The sequence below is a fragment of the Saccostrea cucullata genome, unplaced genomic scaffold, assembly GCF_032062105.1.
Source record: "Saccostrea cucullata isolate Sc308-1 unplaced genomic scaffold, CSIRO_AGI_Scuc_v1 ctg5881, whole genome shotgun sequence".
NCBI lineage: Eukaryota > Metazoa > Mollusca > Bivalvia > Ostreida > Ostreidae > Saccostrea > Saccostrea cuccullata.
The window spans coordinates 16,704-38,346 of NW_026929812.1; the positions used below are offsets into that span (position 1 = coordinate 16,704).

General features: G+C 32.8%; 1 protein-coding gene across 1 annotated transcript; it reads right to left on the reverse strand.

Moving 5' to 3' along the window:
• Positions 1-13,615: 13,615 nt before the first annotated feature.
• Positions 13,616-21,550, reverse strand: LOC134282231 (uncharacterized; the record flags this gene model as incomplete). Its single annotated transcript, XM_062764659.1, has 5 exons — positions 13,616-14,395; positions 14,843-14,974; positions 20,089-20,178; positions 20,354-20,584; positions 21,410-21,550. Coding segments are annotated over 5 exons (1,374 nt in total), but the record flags the coding sequence as incomplete, so codon positions are not given.
• Positions 21,551-21,643: the final 93 nt, after the last annotated feature.

Genomic DNA, 21,643 nt, shown 5'->3' on the forward strand with positions numbered 1-21,643 from the left:
GAAGAAAAAATCGTAGAAAATAATTATTTTGAAATAGTTATGAGCGTCAGTGCTGAGTGTCGCTCTTCAAAATGACAGTTTCCTATTTTCTCACACCTGACTTATATATCGTCTGTAAAACAGGTATACAGTAAAATTTAAAGCCGGTCTTAGTTCATATAGATGATGTAGGTATAAGTCAATAATTCTAGAGGAAAAAATCGTAGAAAATAATTATTTGGAATTAGTTATGAGCATCAGGGATAAGTGTCGCTCTTCAAAATGGCAGTTTCTTATTTTCTCACACCTGACTTATATATCGTCTGTAAAACAGGTATACAGTAAAATTTCTCACCGCTTTCAGTTGATATGGATGATTTAGATATGATTTAAGAATTCTAGAAGAAAAAATCGTAGAAAATAATTATTTTGAAATAGTTATGAGCGTCAGTGCTGAGTGTCGCTCTTCAAAATGACAGTTTCCTATTTTCTCACACCTAACTTATATATCGTCTGTAAAACAGGTATACAGTAAAATTTCTCACCGGTCTTAGTTAATATAGATGATTTAGGTATGATTTAAGAATTCTAGAAGAAAAAATCGTAGAAAATAATTATTTTGAAATAGTTATGAGCGTCAGTGCTGAGTGTCGCTCTTCAAAATGACAGTTTCCTATTTTCTCACACCTGACTTATATATCGTCTGTAAAACAGGTATACAGTAAAATTTAAAGCCGGTCTTAGTTCATATAGATGATGTAGGTATAAGTCAATAATTCTAGAGGAAAAAATCGTAGAAAATAATTATTTGGAATTAGTTATGAGCATCAGGGATATGTGTCGCTCTTCAAAATGGCAGTTTCTTATTTTCTCACACCTGACTTATATATCGTGTGTAAAACAGGTATACAGTAAAATTTCAAGCCGGTTTCAGTTGATATAGATTATGTAGGTATAAGTCAATAATTCTAGAGGAAAAAATCGTAGAAAATAATTATTTGGAAATAGTTATGAGCGTCAGTGCTGAGTGTCGCTCTTCAAAATGACAGTTTCCTATTTTCTCACAACTGACTTATATATCGTCTGTAAAACAGGTATACAGTAAAATTTCTCACCGGTTTCAGTTGATATAGATGATTTAGGTATGATTTAAGAATTCTGGAAGAAAAAATTGTAGAAAATAATTATTTTGAAATAGTTATGAGCGTCAGTGCTGAGTGTCGCTCTTCAAAATGACAATTTCCTATTTTCTCACACCTGACTTATATATCGTGTGTAAAACAGGTATACAGTAAAATTTAGAGCCGGTCTTAGTTGATATAGATGATGTAGGTTTAAGTCAATAATTCTAGAGGAAAAAATCGTAGAAAATAATTATTTTGAAATAGTTATGAGCGTCAGTGCTGAGTGTCGCTCTTTAAAATGACAATTTCCTATTTTCTCACACCTGGGGGTCGTAACATAAAGGCTACTTAAGTCTAAGACTGTGCTTAAGTAGGACTTAAGTACATTCTTAAACTTAAGACCGTAACTAGAAGCGTACTAAGATTTGGTAATCTTAGCAAAACTTAGGCGACCGGTAGAGGTGACTTAAGTATATGTTAATTTTCTTGTTATTTTAGAGTTATTTAATGTTGATTTGCGATGTTAAAACATTCCTCTATACATATTTTGCATTAAAGAAAATAATTATCTCTATTGGACGCTGATTAAACATTTTGTTGTTGTGGGGGGGGACACTAATTCCAATATCACTTCCAACACAGCGTGTAAATACAAAATTTAATTTTAGGGATACGTCTAAAATTAGTGGGACCTTGGTTATAGAAATAAATTGAACACAGTAATAAACCATTGATCGGTATGTTCAATTTGAAAATATGAGTTGAAATAATTTGTTAAAAAAAAGAGAAGAAAGAAGACGATGCCTAAACCAGTGATAAAAAAGGTATCTGTGAAGTAGAATATATGTAGAACGATTTAGACAGGGTTCATTACAGTTCTAGAGAGAGAGAGAGAGAGAGAGAGAGAGAGAGAATTGCTGTTCAGTGGAGACATACATGTACGAAAAAATGCGATTTTTTTGTATATATTTGATTAAATTGCAAATGAGTATATTATAAAACTTCTGCAGTTTTTGCTTCTGACACGCACGACCTGATGCATAGCGGGGATTCAAAATGTATTGAACTTTTTAAAGTTTCAATTTCAAGTGGATAGGCGGTCGATCTGCTGTGCATTTTTGTTTGCGATAATAACAGGGTAAGTGAACATTTGTCAAAACAAAAGAGTTACAAAAGGTAAACTGAAAACATCTCAGGTGATAAAACAATTGTCGTGAACATTTACAATGAACCACAAATCGCCACTTTCTGACCGTGCGGTATTTGTTTTCAAACATTCCGAAGAATTTATAAAATAATTATAATTCTAATACGAAATCTAATCCAACATAACTTAAACCGATAGGTAAAGACGTCAACTTTAATATGTAATTAATTAAAACCCTAACTGAATAACTTTTAGCAATATATCTATATAAAATCAAAAACCATAGGTTGACTCATATGAAATATTTTTAACATAAGTTTGACTTAGCTGGGACCTACCTAAGTTCGCTTTATGTTACGGGTTAAGACAGACTTAAGTAGTACTAAGACAGGTCCTAAGATTATGCCTAAACCGTACTTACGACCCTACTTAAGTCAAAAACTTAGCAATTAGCTTTATGTTACGAGCCCCTGACTTATATATCGTCTGTAAAACAGGTATACAGTAAAATTTAGAGCCGGTCTTAGTTGATATAGATGATGTAGGTTTAAGTCAATAATTCTAGAGGAAAAAATCGTAGAAAATAATTATTTTGAAATAGTTATGAGCGTCAGTGCTGAGTGTCGCTCTTCAAAATGACAATTTCCTATTTTCTCACACCTGACTTATATATCGTGTGTAAAACAGGTATACAGTAAAATTTCAAGCCGGTCTTAGTTGATATAGATGATGTAGGTTTAAATCAATAATTCTAGAGGAAAAAATCGTAGAAAATAATTATTTTGAAATAGTTATGAGCATCAGGGATAAGTGTCGCTCTTCAAAATGACAGTTTCCTATTTTCTCACACCTGACTTATATATCGTCGGTAAAACAGATATACAGTAAAATTTCTCACCGGTTTCAGTTGATATAGATGATTTAGGTATGATTTAAGAATTCTAGAAGAAAAAATCGTAGAAAATAATTATTTTGAAATAGTTATGAGCGTCAGTGCTGAGTGTCGCTCTTCAAAATGGCACTTTCCTTTTTAGGGGAATTTTAGACTTCGCACACCGGCGTTATAATACACAAAATAATTAAGCTGATCATCTTGATAAGTTACATTTCCCAGGCTTTCTTGGAAGGAAAGATATATTCCTTATCAACAAGATTGAGGCCCAGTTTAGTAAATCTGCACAATTTTTTTTGCAAGTCTGCAAATCATGGAACTTGTAATTTTTCTGCACTACTTTCTTCTCCTACCGATTCTAAAAATAATTAGTGGGATGTACTAAGTACCCAACATACTCGTATTACTACGTATGTGAATTATTGATACTTGTTATATAATTTAATGTCATATCATTTAATACCCGGTGTATTCTTTCCGTTTCATTTATTGAGTTGCATTCTTGATATACGAGGGCCGTTCAAAAATTACGCGGACTGTGCTATTATTTACTCTTACAGACGTCATATAGTTATACAATTTCACAGAAATATGTATCTTAAAGATTCCAATAGGTTTTGTGCAAGTTTTCTGTATTTAAAAAAAAAGTCTACTAAAATTATCGGTATGTTAATATCGTTGATGGAGAGGTACGGCGCACGACAAAACAATAGAAGCAAAAGCATGCGGATTCAAAAATTAAACTCATTGATTTTCTATAATTCGCGATATTTTTCAACAATTTTCTCAAATATACCTTTAAATTGTTCTATTATTATGTATTTAGATTTCGGACGTAATATTTGAAGTACATGTACTAACAGAAAAATAGTAATTTTTCTCTGATGCGATTCCCGTGAAAACGATTGTGAAAATGACGTCTCCTGAATTGACGGCGCACCACACTTTTGTTAAAATATGTGTAATGCTCGAGATATCGGCAACATAGATCCAAAATATGCATAATAAATCATGTAGTAAACTATGCTTCTTGTGACATTCGCCCACAAATAGCAAATTGAAATTTTAGACAGTTAGACCTCTGTAAAAAGGCTATACGGGAGGACGGGAGGAAGATTATAGAAGAAAAGTTAACTTTATCCGGAGTGTGAAGAACGTGATTGAGAGTCACCAATATCACACTATATCTCATAAGTAGTTTTTGGTTTTAAACAAAAAAAAAGAATATTCTTTACTTGTTTAATAGATTTTAAGCTTGACAAGAAATGGTGTTTTGATGTTGAGTAGATAAGGTTACTCAAACTATACAGGTACTCAAGGGAAATATAGAGAAAATGAAAGCTCAATCACATATTTTTATAATCCTTGTGACTTCGAAGATTTTGCTGCGCCGTGACTTAATGCTATGTCCTGAAAAATCACTCAAAATTAATACCAATTTACAACATTTTGATATGAAATTTTGAAGACCATATCAGTAAAGATTTTTTTATATTATTTGTGAAATTTTGCCCGATTATGTCGTCAAATATTTCTTCTGTGCAACAAGTCCGCGTAATTTTTGAACGGCCCTCGTATATCTTACCATATTGATATCGATTATTTTTATTGAATATGGTATAAATTTAATACCTTGTAAAAGGAACGATGTATCGTCTGCAGCGTGTTGTAGGATTTTTATTCTCTAAGCACTTCTTCAGTAAAGCCTATTAATTCTGGCGAATTGTGAATCTTTTTCGACATTGTTTCCACTATACTAAAGGAGTATACTAGTAAATAAAAGAAGCAGTGTTGAGACTGGACAACCTTGTGTCATTTTGCATTTCTGCCCGTCTGTTACACTTTCTTTCGAACTTGTGCTGACATTTTACATATCAATTCCCTATACATGTACGGCCTGAAGATTTTTTTTAAAATACAGCAAAACTCGGTTATAACGAAGCCACAGGGACCTGTGAAATTACTTCGCTATATCCGTAATTCGTTATAACCGTATAAGAAATTCAATAAATCTATATAGCTGGGGATCCAAGATGACTTCGCTATATCCGTAAATTCGCAATATCCGTGTTCGTACTATGCGAGTTTTGCTGTAGATATGATGCATTCCAGTAAAATGCGTTATGTTTATTTTGAATCTGTGTTCCTCTAAAAATTGACGCTTTCTAAATTCTGGTGTAGCTAGTCAAGAATGTTTATCAGAGAGCCTGTTATTTAAGTGCTAGGGTTTCGTAATGAACGTTAGACAGAAAACTGCCTCCAGGACGTTAAAAATGTTGGAGGTGGTAGTGTAGTGAAATGAAAAACAGTATTACACAAAAGTAAGAAATATTTTGAGTCGTATTTAAAGGTCTTTGTAGTAAAAGGTACTCTAACTATGTTCTACCTGAACACGCCTATTCAATTTTGCAATGACCTCATTCTTGCAAAACAACAGAAACCTGATTCTGCAATAGTCATCTAAATCGCGAGATTTAAACCTAACTAAGCAGAATTAGACAAATCGGATTGACATAATCTATTTGCCAAAGACAATCACATCCCTAGACCATGCAACAGCTGACTAAAGCTCTACATTTGGAGTGGGAGAGTATTCCTATAGAGTTTTTATAACATACATTACCCTTTTACTGTAGATTTCAACTTGACTCCACCTTGACTATGAACTTCCTCTGACTATAGACTCCACCTTGACTATAAACTACCCTTTTAACCTTGACTATAGACTCCACCTTGACTATGACCTTCCTCTGACTGTAGACTCCACCTTGACTATAAACTACCCTTTGAACCATGACTATAGACTCCACCTTGACTATGAACTTCCCCTGACTGTAGACTCCACCTTGACTCTGAACTACCCTTTGAACCTTTACTGTAAACTCCACCTTTATTGTGAACTACCCACTGACTGTAAACTCAATCTTGACTATGAACTACCCCTTGAACCTTGACTGTTGACTCCATTTTGACTATGAACTTCCCCTGACTGTAGACTCCACCTTGACTATAAACTACCCTTTGAACCTTTACTGTAAACTCCACCTTTATTGTGAACTACCCACTGACTGTAAACTCAATCTTGGCTATGAACTACCCCTTGAACCTTGCCTGTAGACTCCATTTTGACTATGAACTTCCCCTGACTGTAGACTCCACCTTGACTATAAACTACCCTTTGAACCTTGACTATAGACTCCACCTTTATTGTGAACTTCCCCTGACTGTAGACTCCACCTTGACTATGAACTATCCCTTGAACCTTGACTGTAGACTCCACCTTGACTATGAACTTCCCCTGACTGTAAACTCCACCTTTATTGTGAACTACCCACTGACTGTAAACTCAATCTTTACTATGAACTACCCCTTGAACCTTGACTGTAGACTCCATTTTGACTATGAACTTCCCCTGACTGTAGACTCCACCTTGACTATGGACTTCCCTTTGAACCTTTAATGTAAACTCCACCTTTATTGTGAACTACCTGCTGACTGTAAACTCAATCTTGACTATGAACTACCCCTTGAACCTTGACTGTAGACTCCACCTTAACTATGAACCTCCCCTGACTCTAGACTTCACCTTGACTATGAACTAGCCTTTGAACCTTTATGGTAAACTCCACCTTCTTTGTGAATACCCGCTGACTGTAGACTCCACCTTGACTATGGACTATCCCTTGAACCTTGACTGTAGACTCCACCTTAACCATGAACTACCCCTTAAACCTTGACTGTAGATTCCATCTTGACTATGACCTACCCCTTAAACCTTGACTGTAGAATCCACCTTGACTATGAACTTCCCCTGACTGTAGACTTCACCTTGACTATGAACTACCCTTTGAACCTTTATGGTAAACTCCACCTTCTTTGTGAATACCCGCTGACTGTAGACTCCACCTTGACTATGAACTATCCCTTGAACCTTGACTGTAGACTCCACCTTGACTATGACTACCCCATGAACCTTGACTGTAGACTCCACCTTGATTATGAACTTCCCCTGACTGTAGACTCCATAGACTATACCTTGACTATGAACTACCCCTTGAACCTTGATTGTAGACTCCACCTTGACTATGAACTTCCCCTGACTGTAGACTCCACCTTGACTATGAATAACCTCCTTTCTGTGAGGGGTCTTTTTATTCCTAACACCTATTGCAACACAAGACCTCAATGCATGCTGTCTCATCCAAAGAAGAACCAACCCCTTACTTTGCAACTCTAGAAAATTTCTAACCACTGCACCACGCATGTGACAGCACATCAATTAAGAAGATCCATAAACTGACTTTAAAAAATACTTAAATTGTTGCCAAAAAACAAGAAAAATGGTGTCCCTATGACCATCAAAATAATTGGTCTAGTATCTGTTTGCTACCAATTTATCATAATTATCATGAAACTATCAACAATAAAATATACTTTACATGCATTTCATACTCTATACTATACCTCTCATACTGGCCTATCTTGGCCTTTGAAGAAAATAAAAAAAGGTATTTTTTGCTCATTATTAATCATCTATTTTTTACAAGTCTACCTATCATTAAAACAATGAAAGTTCTTTTTGTGTAATAAAAAAGTGTTCTTGTAGAGTTCTCTTATTCTATAAACCTTTCAAATACATGTATATCATTGTCCCCGCCTTTGCAAAAGTGGGGGGAGGGGCAATATAAATCTCATCCGTCTGTACTTCTGTCAATCTGTAGTTTTGTCCATCACAAAAACTTTAAATTTGGTCATAATAGTAAGATTCTCAGCCAACCTTGGTCTTTCAGTCAGATGATGTAACCTAATTAGCATCTGAAACTTGCACAGCTTTTCATTCATGGCTGAAATATAGATTTCGGCAAACGTCAACAAGTTTAGAGATAATACAATGAAAGTTTGTTGTACGGCAAGTGGTGGGGCTTAGTCACATTTGGTGATGTGCCATATACCCTGGAACTAAAAGTGAAAGCCTGCCAGCAGGGATGAACCTGGGTTGGGGTCTTTAAACCAATTAAGACCTTTAAGAAGGGAGGAATGTGGCAGTCAGCCCAGTTCGATCGCCAGTGGCCGGATAGCTCAGTTGGTTATTTGAGACCTGACCGGAGATTCAGGGGGCCACGGTTTGAATCCAAGTTTGGTCTGCATCATTTTTCTCCTCTCTTATAAAAGGAAAAGATCTGAATGGAACATCAGATCATTAGAGTGAAATTACTCCTACTCTCAGCATAGCTCTATTAACAATACTCATTTTCTAATACTTGTATTGTCTTCACTTTTTTATAGAATAATGTTGAACAAAAAGTATAATAAATGTTAGTACAGTAAGAAAAAAATTTATGTTAAGAGAAATTTTATTTGATCAAGCCGTTCAATTGAATTTCATGTTAAAATGTAATTTCTCGAATATCTTAAACAATTGTCAACCTGTCATTAAACACTTACAACATGTGTACAAACTAATGAATTATTTGGATTTTATAGTAATGTAAAATGGATTTCAAATTTGATTTAAGGTGGTAAAATAGATAGGTCAATTTTTTCCCCAAATTCAATTTCTCTGATACTTTGATCTTTTGCTCTAGGATACAAAATCTCTTCTTTATATGATATGAAAGAAATTCAATCACACATTTTTGTCCACATAGTTTGAAATATGGCCTGTAAGAAAGTTGTGAAATCAGACATTCAACGTTTTTCAACATTATCAATTCATTTATTGAAAACTTGCATGATGCTGTTTAGACAATATTATTGTTACTGGTACTTGAATTCAATAAGTTTAGTTATAATGATACTGGTAAATTTGAATAAGATATTATGTAAAAATAGAGCATACATATAAGTGTCAGAATTGAAAATAATTCACAAGTAACTATGCTACACACAAAGTTATCTCACAACAAATTGTATGATTCAATTTTTACAAAAAATCAACAGATTGATTCTAATGGGTCCCAGAATAAATTGTGTCAAAATAAGGAAAATTGAACTGATAGTTTTAGATATTTCATCACAATATTTTTTATTTAACTTTTTATCTTTAACCTCTTGATATGACATTGACCTTTACAGTACATTAAACATCTCGTAATATATGTGTCCAAATATCAGCCCTCTACTATACATGGAACATAAGTTACATTGCATTTCGCAACAGACTTACAGTCTGTACTGCATTTAAACAGCATTATGCGATTCTAAAATGTAAGCTAGCAAGTGACCAATACATGTATTTAGAATTCTCTGATTTTTCCCCCACAAAATATGATGTCAATTTTTGCTTGCTTAAGTAGCGCATAAAATATCTACCAAACTAAGTGATTTTGTCTTCAAATACTGGGCAAGTTCTTATAATTGAGAGTTGTCTTACTGGTAGCTTGTCTAGCATTGTAGTGCATATGCAAGATGTTTTTTTTTACTTTACTATCTGGTTTCATCTCTTTGTATGATATATAATTTTATATTGTGTGTGGACTCTAGACACTGATAGATGTTTGAAGTTATAAATCTAAGTTTATCATCACTGTAATGAAAATGAACTGTCTATCCCAACATTAACAATATTTCAGTGACATTGCATCTTACAGAACGGTGTGTCGATTTACCCTAATGGAGCCAAAGGTGACTCAAATGGACTTCTGTAGACTTTATATCAAAACTAAAATACATCTATATATATAAAAAATTATTTAGTTTTGCGTTTTAGATATTTATATTGTTGAATATTCAGAATAATGGCTATTGAAATAAATGTGTTTTATGTTTATTACAAACATTCAAATTATTGTATCAAAAAAACTTACTATATCCATGACATTTAAGCAAATTATTTTAAAATATACGAGTTTACCAATCAGAAAAGTTCACAAATTTATGCTTTTTTGTAAATCAGTCACGTAGCAACAGGGGGCCGGGGGCTTGCCCCCCCCCCCCCCCCTATTTTCGAGACATAACTTTTTGTTTTACTGTATTAAAAATGTTCATTGAAAGCCGGGTGATTAGCAACACCCTTGAAAGCCCCCCTCCCACCACACACACTTTCAAAAAAAGATGCTAAATCACTATAGATGATATTACTATTTTTATCATAATTAAGTCCCTTTTGTTAAATCGACGCATCTTACTGAATGTCACCTATCATGGATCATCATTGAACATATAATGAATCAATGTGAACAGAACTCATCTAACCAAAAACTATATGTATGATGAAAATTGATTGAAAACTGCTCAGTTTTTAATTTATGACAGAGAATGTTAACACCTAAACATCCATAGGGAAAATCCACATAAATCTTTGTGTACAAGAAAAAAAACTTTTAAGCATTATAGACACATTAAAACCACAATAAATAAAGGAAATTCGCGTCGCAACTTTATTTGAAGTATTCTATACTGGTTGCAAGTGACGAGACCATAATTTAACCTTACTTGTGTCTTACATTACATTTATCGGCAAAAACAAACGATAATTATTTTTATTTTATCTTGTTAAAATACTGTCTTACTTACAATAGATCGGTTTTGATTGCGAGTTTACTGATCATAATTCAAACAGCTGATTAAGTTGGATGCCGATCTCGATGTTTAAAAACATTAAACAGTTTATAGTACACTTCTGCTGTCGCTTTCTTTTCCCAAATAGTTTTTTTTCAGTAAATTAATAAATATCTAATTAAATTAGTCATATATTGCCCTTCTTCTTATGTAATTTTGGAGATGAAGTATCATATGAAAGCCCAGATCAGATGCCGATCGCAATGCAATAGCGTCGAATGTCAAACACTTATTTTTCAAGATTTTTCTGAAAATATTAAAAAAACCAGAATTCTTTAACAGTCTTGGAACTTTATTACTTCGATTTTACTTCATTTTAAACACTAATTGCGTCTTTATAAGGCGATTACAACTTTCTCTGGGTCTAATTATACAAGTGCCGAATTGCTAGGCTACCGCTTTTTTTAGAGCGACACTGAGCACTAGCGACAGTTTTCACTGGTACACCCGTCAAAAAAACTTTATATATTTATTTAAAAAGTATATAAAATTTACCAGGCACAGGTATCAGAGTTGTCAAAATGGCCTGAGAGGAAATATTAAAAAAAATTCTGAACAGAAAGGAAAATCCCTTTTACATGTATGGAACTACTATTGAATAAGTTCATTTTGATTGGTTAGGTATTGGCGTGATACACTTGGTCGACTTTAACCCTGCCTTGTCGTCGGAATAAAACCGACTTTGAGCCCGAGGTTAAAATAAGTAGAGAAATAAAATGTGAATCGATATATTAAAAATATGACATATGCTTGAAAAATGATAAATTTATATATGTATTTTTTTCTTTGATTCGAGGGATAGAAAGATATGTTAATCGCTTAATCAACATGCCATAATCATCTTGCATATGCATGTACATGTACGTGTGCGCGCATGCAAAACGTTAAACAATATATCGTTGAAAGTTCATATCATTGTAACTTTTATATTCTGAAATGAAATCTTGGGATACTTAGCATATTTATAAAAGGTCTTAGAGGAATAAGGCACGATAAGGGACATGGGGAGCGTTTGGGGAACATCTGTAACGGTCCCCGTTACAATTAGCACTAGTTTTGATTAGACTGTGTCTCTGTCACTCTTCAATATTTTTTCTTCAATCAAATTTTCCTTTTTTAATTCATTCTAGGAATGAATTTAATAGCTACCCAAGTTATACTGTATATCCTGGGTTGTGCCAGTTTTGGCTTTCTATACAGCGAGGCTTTCATTTCAAAGCAGGTTACACTATTATAACTTGGATAACGACTTATCCTCAAAAACTTGCATTATATATTAAGCCAAATGTTGTGGGTTTTTTTTCACTTTTTAAATGCTCACTGTAGGAGCTATTACAAATAAAACGCTATTAATTTTTAGCAATATTTATTTTTAGCGATCTCAGAACTCTCGCTAACAATACAAAAATTAAATTCTTGCTTAAAATTATGCTTATACGAGGGTTGATCCAAAAGTAATGCCACAGTGTCCATATCTTTAATATTTGGCGTCATATTATCAGATATTATGTGCAAAAGATATATAAAAATAATCGAATGAAAATTACAAAATTCATTTAATAACGTTTGATTGAATTTATTTTATAGATGTTTAAAACATTAAACATAGGGGGTGTCACCGCGTCACAACTTAACGTCACGTTTTAAAGTTAATATTGTTAGAATAAAAAAAGACAAACACATTTAAAAAAGCATCTAAAAATCGTCTAATCGTCAAATATTTTAAAAGACCACATTTACGACATTTTCTAATTTTTAGTTAAAAATGAAATGGCAGCATTGTTTTTTTTTTTCATCATAAACAGTATTGTTTATATCTGATGTATTGCAGAAAGGAAATGTCGAAATGGAATAAAACACAGAAAAGAGGTGTAATATATTTTTCCTTCAAAATCGGGAAATCACAAGTAGAAACAGTTATGATGGTAAATCAAACTCGCAGAGAAAAGAATGTTAACGAGAGACTTGTTCATAGATGGTTTCAGAGATTTTGGGCGGGTAATAGGTAAATAAATGATCATTTGGGGACAGAAATACCGAAAGATAGGAGCTCGAGGTCGGGTGGAAACGTTCAATGGTGTCGACGTTGTCGTAAAAGAGATTGGTGTCAGTTTGTATGATATGAGACACTTTTAAGTTTGCCTTATGGTATTATTCAAAGAATTTTGATGAAGGATTAAATTATAAATAAAGTGTACAATTGGTTCAAATTGTTCTTAAAGAAAATAAAATATGAGAATGTTTTGTGACTATCATTGTTTTTTAATACATGTAAAACGATGGGAAGGCGTTTTTAAAAGTGTGTGACGGCGCATATCCGTTTTATGACGTTATTTAGGTGCGGCGACTACCATAATCGCACTTTGTTTTTAAATCGATATTTTGAAAAGTATAAATCATTTTAATTTGAATTTTTCAGGACATATTTAAAATAAATATAGCTTCCATCATGTAAAATTTAGTTAATTTACGTCGAATAGGAGATTTTTTTTTTGAAGTTGTGACATTACTTTTTGATCAACCCTCGTATGATGGGATGTCATTCTACTTCACTGTTTTTGCTTTCTGCTAGTATGTCTGTTTCAAATGATTGCGGTGAAATTTATAAATAATTTCCGTATACGTTTAAATGGTTTTAATATTACTAAAGTTTTAATGATGAATGTTATTTTTATGTGCACAATGTCTGCTGTCAGTTGTGCAGAATACATTAAAAGGAATATGACACTTATCACACTTCAGAATTACTATTGCAAAGGACTCTCAAGACAAAATCAGGCAGGAAAATGATAGTTGTTTTTCCTCAGTTAATATAAAAGTGTGTTTAATATCACACAAATACCGCATTTGTCCGAGTCATTTGATCGGAAGGTTTTTTAGCACTTTGACAATGACAAAGAATGAAGTCACACCTTATGCTTTTGTCAGTGCATTGACAACTTTGCAAATATCATCTCGTTCTTTGTTGATCAGTGCAATCTTTGTTGATAATCTCTGCAGATGTTCTTGGTTTTCAATTATATGCTGACGATTTGAGGAAAGCGTTTGAATAATGTCTTCTAATTTTTTAATTCTTCTGGGTACTATGACATCTGTGATCTTGTCAATTGATTTCTGTATCTTATACTTATACAACTGTTCAAGTTCTTTACATATGCTGCTATGTAGTGTTTTTATGCATTCTTCGTATTCCTGGTCTATTTTCGAATGTTTTTGTTCATTTCCCTCACGAAATATTAGAAATGGGGATGTGAGGGGTGCAATATCTACTCCAACTCCACTTTGTAAGGCCAAAACAAGTCCAATTACTACAACAGGAAGCCACATTGGATATATTTCGACGGTCTCATTATTCATAGGTTCATTTTCCTGTTGCTCAGCTAATTCTGCCCATTCTCTTTCCATATAGGAGAGTTCCGATAACATGTCTTCATAAGCCACTTTAATGTCAGACATCATCAAACTGAACTTTTCTTTAACATCAGGACTCCTGGCTATTTCATAAACATACATATCTACTCTACTTAGGACTGTTTCCTTAATTTTCCAACTGTAAGGAGTATCTATTATTGGAACGTGTCCTTTTGGATTTAATATAGTTTCCTTTCCTCTTTTTGTCGTTGCAAAACGATCGTTTTCATCAGCTATCTTTGTTATAAGTTCATCTAAGCAGTCTCGAAACTGTTTACTCTTCTGATAAAGGAAAAAAAAAACAAGATGAATAAAATTTCCATCAATTCTATTTTGAAATATTTGTCCGTGAAATTAGAAAAAAAATGTATTCATTTTTTTTTTTTTTTGTGAAAGATAACATTTACTTGATGTAAACCTAGTAGCTGCGAGATGAAAAAAAAATGCAAGTCTGTTTGCCATAAATGAATCTGTATTTTTAACCTAGAAATGATAAATACGAATTATCGTCACTTTTGAATGGGTAGAAAATACGCATATTACCAGAAATATATGATAAAATAAATCTAATTTTTCATGTATGTAGTTATAAAAATTCAATTTACCCTCTATAATGACAAGTTTTTTGAGCTTGAAAAAGTTCTGAGGCTATATGACCCTCCTCAATGGCAAACTTTAACTGTGAAATTTTATAAAAGGTATCTTATTTGATGGTAGAATTCGTTTTACCTCTACGCAGTCATCCTTCAATTTTTTAACTTTCTTTTGAGTTTCTTCCAGTGACAATGTCTGTTCCTCTTCAGAGTAAGAAACACTTTTTAGTCTTGCATGTATGTCAATTTTAACATCATCGAGTAACTTCTGTAAAAAACTTAGCAAACACAAAATTATTATAAGATTTGTTAAAAACATAAAAAGGACAAAAATATATATCTTACTATATTAACACTGAATAACCTTTGTTTCATTAGATTGTATAACAAGTTTTCCCCCTCGTCAAAAAAAGATAAGAAGCTGTTCGTGTGAATTTCAATTTATTAACATGGTTTATTCCAAAATTAGGCTTCCCTTGGCGAAAGGACTTGGACATAATGAAAAATGTAATATTTAAAATCACATAATTTCGTGGGGTCCAATTTTCGTGGTTTGAGGAAAATATACTGAAAGGATTAAGAAACGCACAAGAACATGATATCGGAAAATTTTCTGACTATGTGACCGAAAAATATGAAAATTGGTCAGATGTTTATTTTGGTTACTTTGTACTAAAATCACTAGTCAAAACTACTCAACCATGAAATGTATGGCATCACGTAGGGGAAATGATAAAAAGTCAAAAATACGTGCATGTTAATGATGATAATTTTGTTATAAAATTTTGTAGTACCATACTATGCATTAGAGTTATAGACATCGTTTTTGCATATTTGCAGTCAGTATAAATTTCTTACAATCGCGGTATGGCTGACGGAATCTACTGTGGGTTTAGTAATTGAATTCAATATTGCACAAGTGAATAAAAAGGCATAAAAACATGCTGATTTTCAGATTGTTTTCAACTTTTCAACCAAGTAAAAGTGTTTTTGGTTGTCAGAGAGTGAACTTAAAATGTTTCCAATCAACCATGACGGTGACGTTGGCGCGTGCCAACGTCACAACAAGATAGGGCTTTTCATCACGCCACCTCGGTTATTGTCAAGGCATTATCACCGAAACTGATATTTATACAGCAGACAAACATACTCACTTTTTTCAAGCTAAACTGACAGAAACTCTCCGCTCTAATTTGGGCCGCGAGCTTGGCCAGCCTACGTCGATTTTACTCTCAAACGCGCACGTACGCGTCGTTTGCGTAATGTTTTTTAGCATGTTTACACTGGAAAATGTAGCTAATATTTGTCGATATTATTTTACAAACATTCACAAGTACCAAACCTGCTGGGTTCTGTATATTCTCTCTTTAAGCGAAAATTCGCGGGATTCGATTGAGCGGGGGGATTGGTTGACTTTGGAATAGTACAGCTAATCTCAGCCATTAAGACTACCGTCGAAAGGGTTGAATAATAATGCTATGAAAAAATAAATGCTCTAGTGAACTCAATGCACAGGAAAATCAAGTTTGTTACTGATGCGAAAGGGAGATTATGAGAATTTTTAGTTTTATTTTTGGGGGGTGTCACCATATTGATATCAATATCTCAGGAACTATCACTCAAAATCGCACAAAATTTAGGTAACTTGTTGATTAAAGATGAATTAAAATGTATGATAAAAATGCTGAAAAACATATTTGAAATAACTGTTTTAATTTAACTCAAAAGTTTAATATGCGTTTCTTAATCCTTTCAGTATATATTCGCAGCACTCTTAAAGCCTACTATGAAAAATCAGCGGAAAATAGACGTGCAAAAAGGTGGATTTTTTTAAAACTGAATTTATTTTAATTAAGCTGTTTAATTATCACATAACTTAAATACTTATGGAAATAGCATAATATAACCCACTCTGTACTGCATGACGTTTAGTCCCATCGATGGACAGTCACATGATGAATGCATATAGTATGTGTAATGAATGTAGGTCATTAACAAATTTCAATATCGCAAGGGGATACCCTAGTTGAAATTAAAAGTTCAAGCTATTAATTGTTTTGCATACTTTGTAGTTTCTGAAAAGTGCTGCTGCTTTGAATAGAATTCGCGTTTCAATAGCTAAATGTTCAAGTAAATAGGCCAATGTTGAAATATGTTTGACTTTTACTAGATATTTTGTGTACTTATAAAATCACGCCCTCGTTTTAAAGAGAGTAACAACACTTTTCAATTTAAGAAAATATTCTTTATCTATATTCAAAAAATGGTTAAGATCTATGCAGTGTATGCCCTTGCGAAAGTACGATTTTATGAGGCATCTCGATGTAAAATATACGTAACCTGTACATAAAAACACGACATATTTAATAAAATACATTCTCTTGATAGTTAATGAATAATCGCAATAAACAAAGGATATACATTGGTATTAAACGACTATTTAAAACCTGTAAATAATATTCCGTTTAATAAAAAAAAAAACGCGTTTTCATTGTTAAAAAAAATCCTTAATCTGCCTCTCACAGCACATGAAATACGTATTTTTTTACAAAAATGACGTCATGTTTACAAGTTCATCGCGATCAGTGCTTTGTGTATAACCAGCTACATGGGAATTAACTAGAACTTTTTTTAATGCATTGAAAAGTTTTATTGTTGTTTATTATGTTAATACAGTTAAAAGTTATTATGAGAAATACATAAAAGTAATATTTTTGTGTGACGTCACAGTAAACTTTTCACCGCCCCCTTTTTCAAGCGTTAACAATGCTGCTTCGGTTCTTGGGAACTTGAATTCTTGGATGGAGAATTATTGAGTAGTATGTATGAAACAATTTACATTTCGTGGTTGACATGAATTGTGGGTTTCTTCATACTTCGAAAACAATGAAAATTAAAGCCCAACGAATATTTATGAATTCACAGTATAGAGACGAAGGATCAGCATTCACGCTAAAATGCCCATTAAACGATACAATATAAGGAGAAAGAAAACAAGGACCTCAAAAACATGACAGGGGGATTAGGTGCCATCATCGGTAAAATTCGCCGTTTGCTTCTTGTCATGATTGGAAAGAACGGAAAAATTCATCGACAATTCGGGAAGATAATGAAATTAATGATTATTGATATATTAAAAAAACTTAAGAAATGATGACTTTTAACGAGATTGCTGATATTCTTGTTTCTGAAAAAAATATTCTTTCTGTTCCTTAGAATTTTTTTAATTCATCATAAGATCTGCATTAAGCCCCGTATTTAAGTAAAGCCGTCACTTCAAATCTTGTAATTAACTAATCAAAGTCGAAAAAAAGGCAGCGACTGTTCATTTGCCATACGCTGGACACGAAGCCTTAAAAGATCAAGATCCTGCGTCACGACAGGCGTTGGCATGATAAACAATGACCCACAGTGATAAAATAAGGTCTAAATTTGAAACTCTCTACTAAAATTCGAATGGGACGTAAAACAATATACAATCAATAAATCAATCAATGCATACAGCTCCAGAATTATAAACTAGATGTTTCTGCAACAAAAAAGGTTCATGTTGTTATGGATTGACATCACTAGCTGCTGAAACAGAATTAAACTGTGCCAGATTCTTGAGGAATTGATGTATAAAGAGTCGAAAGGTCGGATGTCTTAATGTTATACACTTTTGACAATTTTGGCAATTCTAAATTTTCTTATAGTACTTTTGAGATATTGAGACTCCACGTTTGATTTTACCAAAATCAACAACTTGAAAACTTACGACTTTTCAACTTTATACATAACAATTCCTTACGATAAACAAATAAAGTCCAAGCTTTTTTATATCATTGACAGCTGCTTTTTAATAAAAATGGAACTCGTAAACTTACTATACGTGGTCATTGGTCAATTGCAAAATATTTTGTTAAAACATATTGTAATTGCACACTAAAGTACTCTGAAGTTGACAACAACGAGATGCTTGAGTTTCTGATTGACAATATCTATGGGGTTTTTTTGGAGTGCAGGTACTGTAAAATCATATATTTTCGTGGGGTCAAATTCTCGTGGTTTGCGTAAAAACTTTTGGTTCGTTTGGATATGAATTCGTAGATGAAGAATTGTTGAGTAGTTATGTATGCTAAATTTTGTGGTGGACATGAATTCGTGGGTCTGCTCATACTTCAAAAACAACGAAAATTAAACCCCCACGAACATCTATTCAGATGCATTTGTGATGTCACAGTATCCCAAAAATGTATTGGAATTCCTATGGGTACCAATTGCGTTCCGTTATTAGCAGACCTATTTTTATATTCATATGAAACAGAATGTCTGCAAAATCTTATTTGTGAAGAAAAGTAGAAAACACTTGCTGCGGCCTTCAACGTCAACTTTATCGACAACGTAATGTCAATTATTATTAACAATGATAATTTCTTTTCATGCGTCGATACGATATATTCTGGTGAGCCTGAGATAAAAGATACTTCAGAGTCTGACACATCTGTTTCATACTTGGATATTTTACTTCAAAAAGACGTTAATGGTAATCTAACAACAAAGCTTTATGATAAACGTGATGACTTAACTTTTCTATCTTATACAGCAATATACCTTCATCACCTGCATACGGAGTATATATATCTCAGTTGATTCAATACGCAAGAGCATTCTCTAAGTATGAACAGTTTCTTAAACGAGGTAAATTATTGACAAGCAAGTTGATGAAACAAGAATATCAGCAGTCTCGTTTAAAGTCATCATTTCGTTATTTCTATCGTCGATACAATTTATCATTGAGTCAAATGCTGACTGATGTTTTTCATAATAATTGTTAGTCCATTATTTATACATTGAATTTGATAATGATCATAAAATGATGAAAATTATACAAAACACATACTGAAAGTACATATTTATTGTTTTTAAGCTTTGTCACTGAATATTGGTTTTCATCGGTGATGTTTGATTTTCTTTCCACACTTGTGGAAAAGACCCATTTTTGTAATAATTTGAAAATATCATACCATTCTATAGAGTAGCTTTCTTTTAAAATAAAACATTTATTAATATGAACACCTAGAAGTTTTGATAAGGGTACATACTTGTAAAGCAATCATTCAAAACTTTTAAGAAATGTGCATGTTTTTCTAAGCTGTGAGATTTTTTTTTACAGTAGGACTATGACAATGACGTCAAGTAGCTATTATTCAAACATTTTAATTATGGTCAATAAAATAATATTATAGTCTAATTAGAAGGTGTATTTATCTTTACAACACAGATACCTTTCTGATGGAAACAATGACAAAAACAAATTAACGTTCAATCCAATGGAAGGAAAGACAATTTCAAAAATAATAACGATAAGGATTTTAGATCTTACTTGAAATGATGTGTTACTCTTATATTTTCATTTTCTCTAATAACGTTATCTAAGGTTTCCTGGATCTTCTTAAATGTATCAACATCATCCGATATTCCTTTTTTTACCTGTAAGTGGCAAACATTCAATTATTTTTTTCACCTCAAGAACTTACATTATTCTCAAGAATTTTTCCTTAACTGTATTCATCATATATATGCTTACAACCACACTCCCTACACATGCATACACACTTATTGGAAAAAATAAGAGGAACTACAAAGATTATACACAATGACTTACATTTAGAAGACTAAGTTGAAAAATGTTTTCCTCTTTAACGTCAGGCCAGTTTCTCTTAATGCTCGTTTTTACATGTCTCCAGGTACGTGTCCTTATATCCTCTTCTCCATCCTCGTGAGTTCCTTGAAGTGCATCCCATTTGTTTGTAATGAAAATAACGCCTTTTGGGTCAAAACAAGGCATTTCATCAGCAATTTGTAGATCAAAGATTGATCTCATTATCCTTGGAAGCTGCACAAACGAAATCTTAAAATTACTTAAAAGTTAGTACTCCTTTAAAATCAGCAGCAAATTGCTTTAATTTTGTATCAGAATACTGTTAAAGATAATTTCATTAATCCAATTAAATATATGATGAAAAGAAAACTTTGAATAAAATACCGTTTAGCGGGTTATTTTAGCGGGGTGCTAATTTTGGCTTATATTGGCGTTTTGATGATAGTCCGCTAAGATTTTAATCGCTAAAATAGTCAGTACTCTTCTTAGTGTCCATCTGCAAGCCCGCGTCCGTTAAAATGAATTACGCCAAAATTATTGGCATACCTCTGAACTGGCTAAACACCAAATTTTACACCAGCCAAGAAAACCCACTATACGGTAGGCTGGTGTCACTTATGTTCTATATTGATTATCATTGATATACATACGTTACGAGTATTGATCAAAGCAAACAACTTTTAGATTTAAATACTTTCTGTGCATACATTGTGTACATGCTTTTTTTAAATGAAGAAATAATAGTTGAAAATATGTAATATTAACTCTTAAAATAAAAATGTTAATAGTTTTCTTAAGATTTACGAATGCACAATTTCATAAAATGAAATTTAACATTGTTTTGTAAGCTAAAGAAAACATGGTAAACAAAGATATAATCAATCAATAAATTAAGCAAATCTTTAGTATTGACTTCAAAAATGTTAAATTTTCCAGTTATATAAATAGTTTATTATTTTATTATTTTTCCCAATGCAATATATATACTTCCTATATGTCAATATACTACTGTGTTTGTCATCCGGATTACTGAAATCAGTAAATCAGTCGATGGCTTACGCGATCAGTTTGCATTCCACCTGCCTTGGTTATGTCAATAACGAAGATAAATGAGACGGCATTGTGTAAGTATTCCATCAGCTTTTTAGTACGATCTTCTGATCCACCAATTCCAGGCGTATCAACTATTATGGTATTGTCCTTTTAAAATAGAAGATGATTAAAGCATATCAGTGCCTATTCAGAAAGCTGTAATAAATATTGTCCATAACAATTGCATAAAATGTACATTAT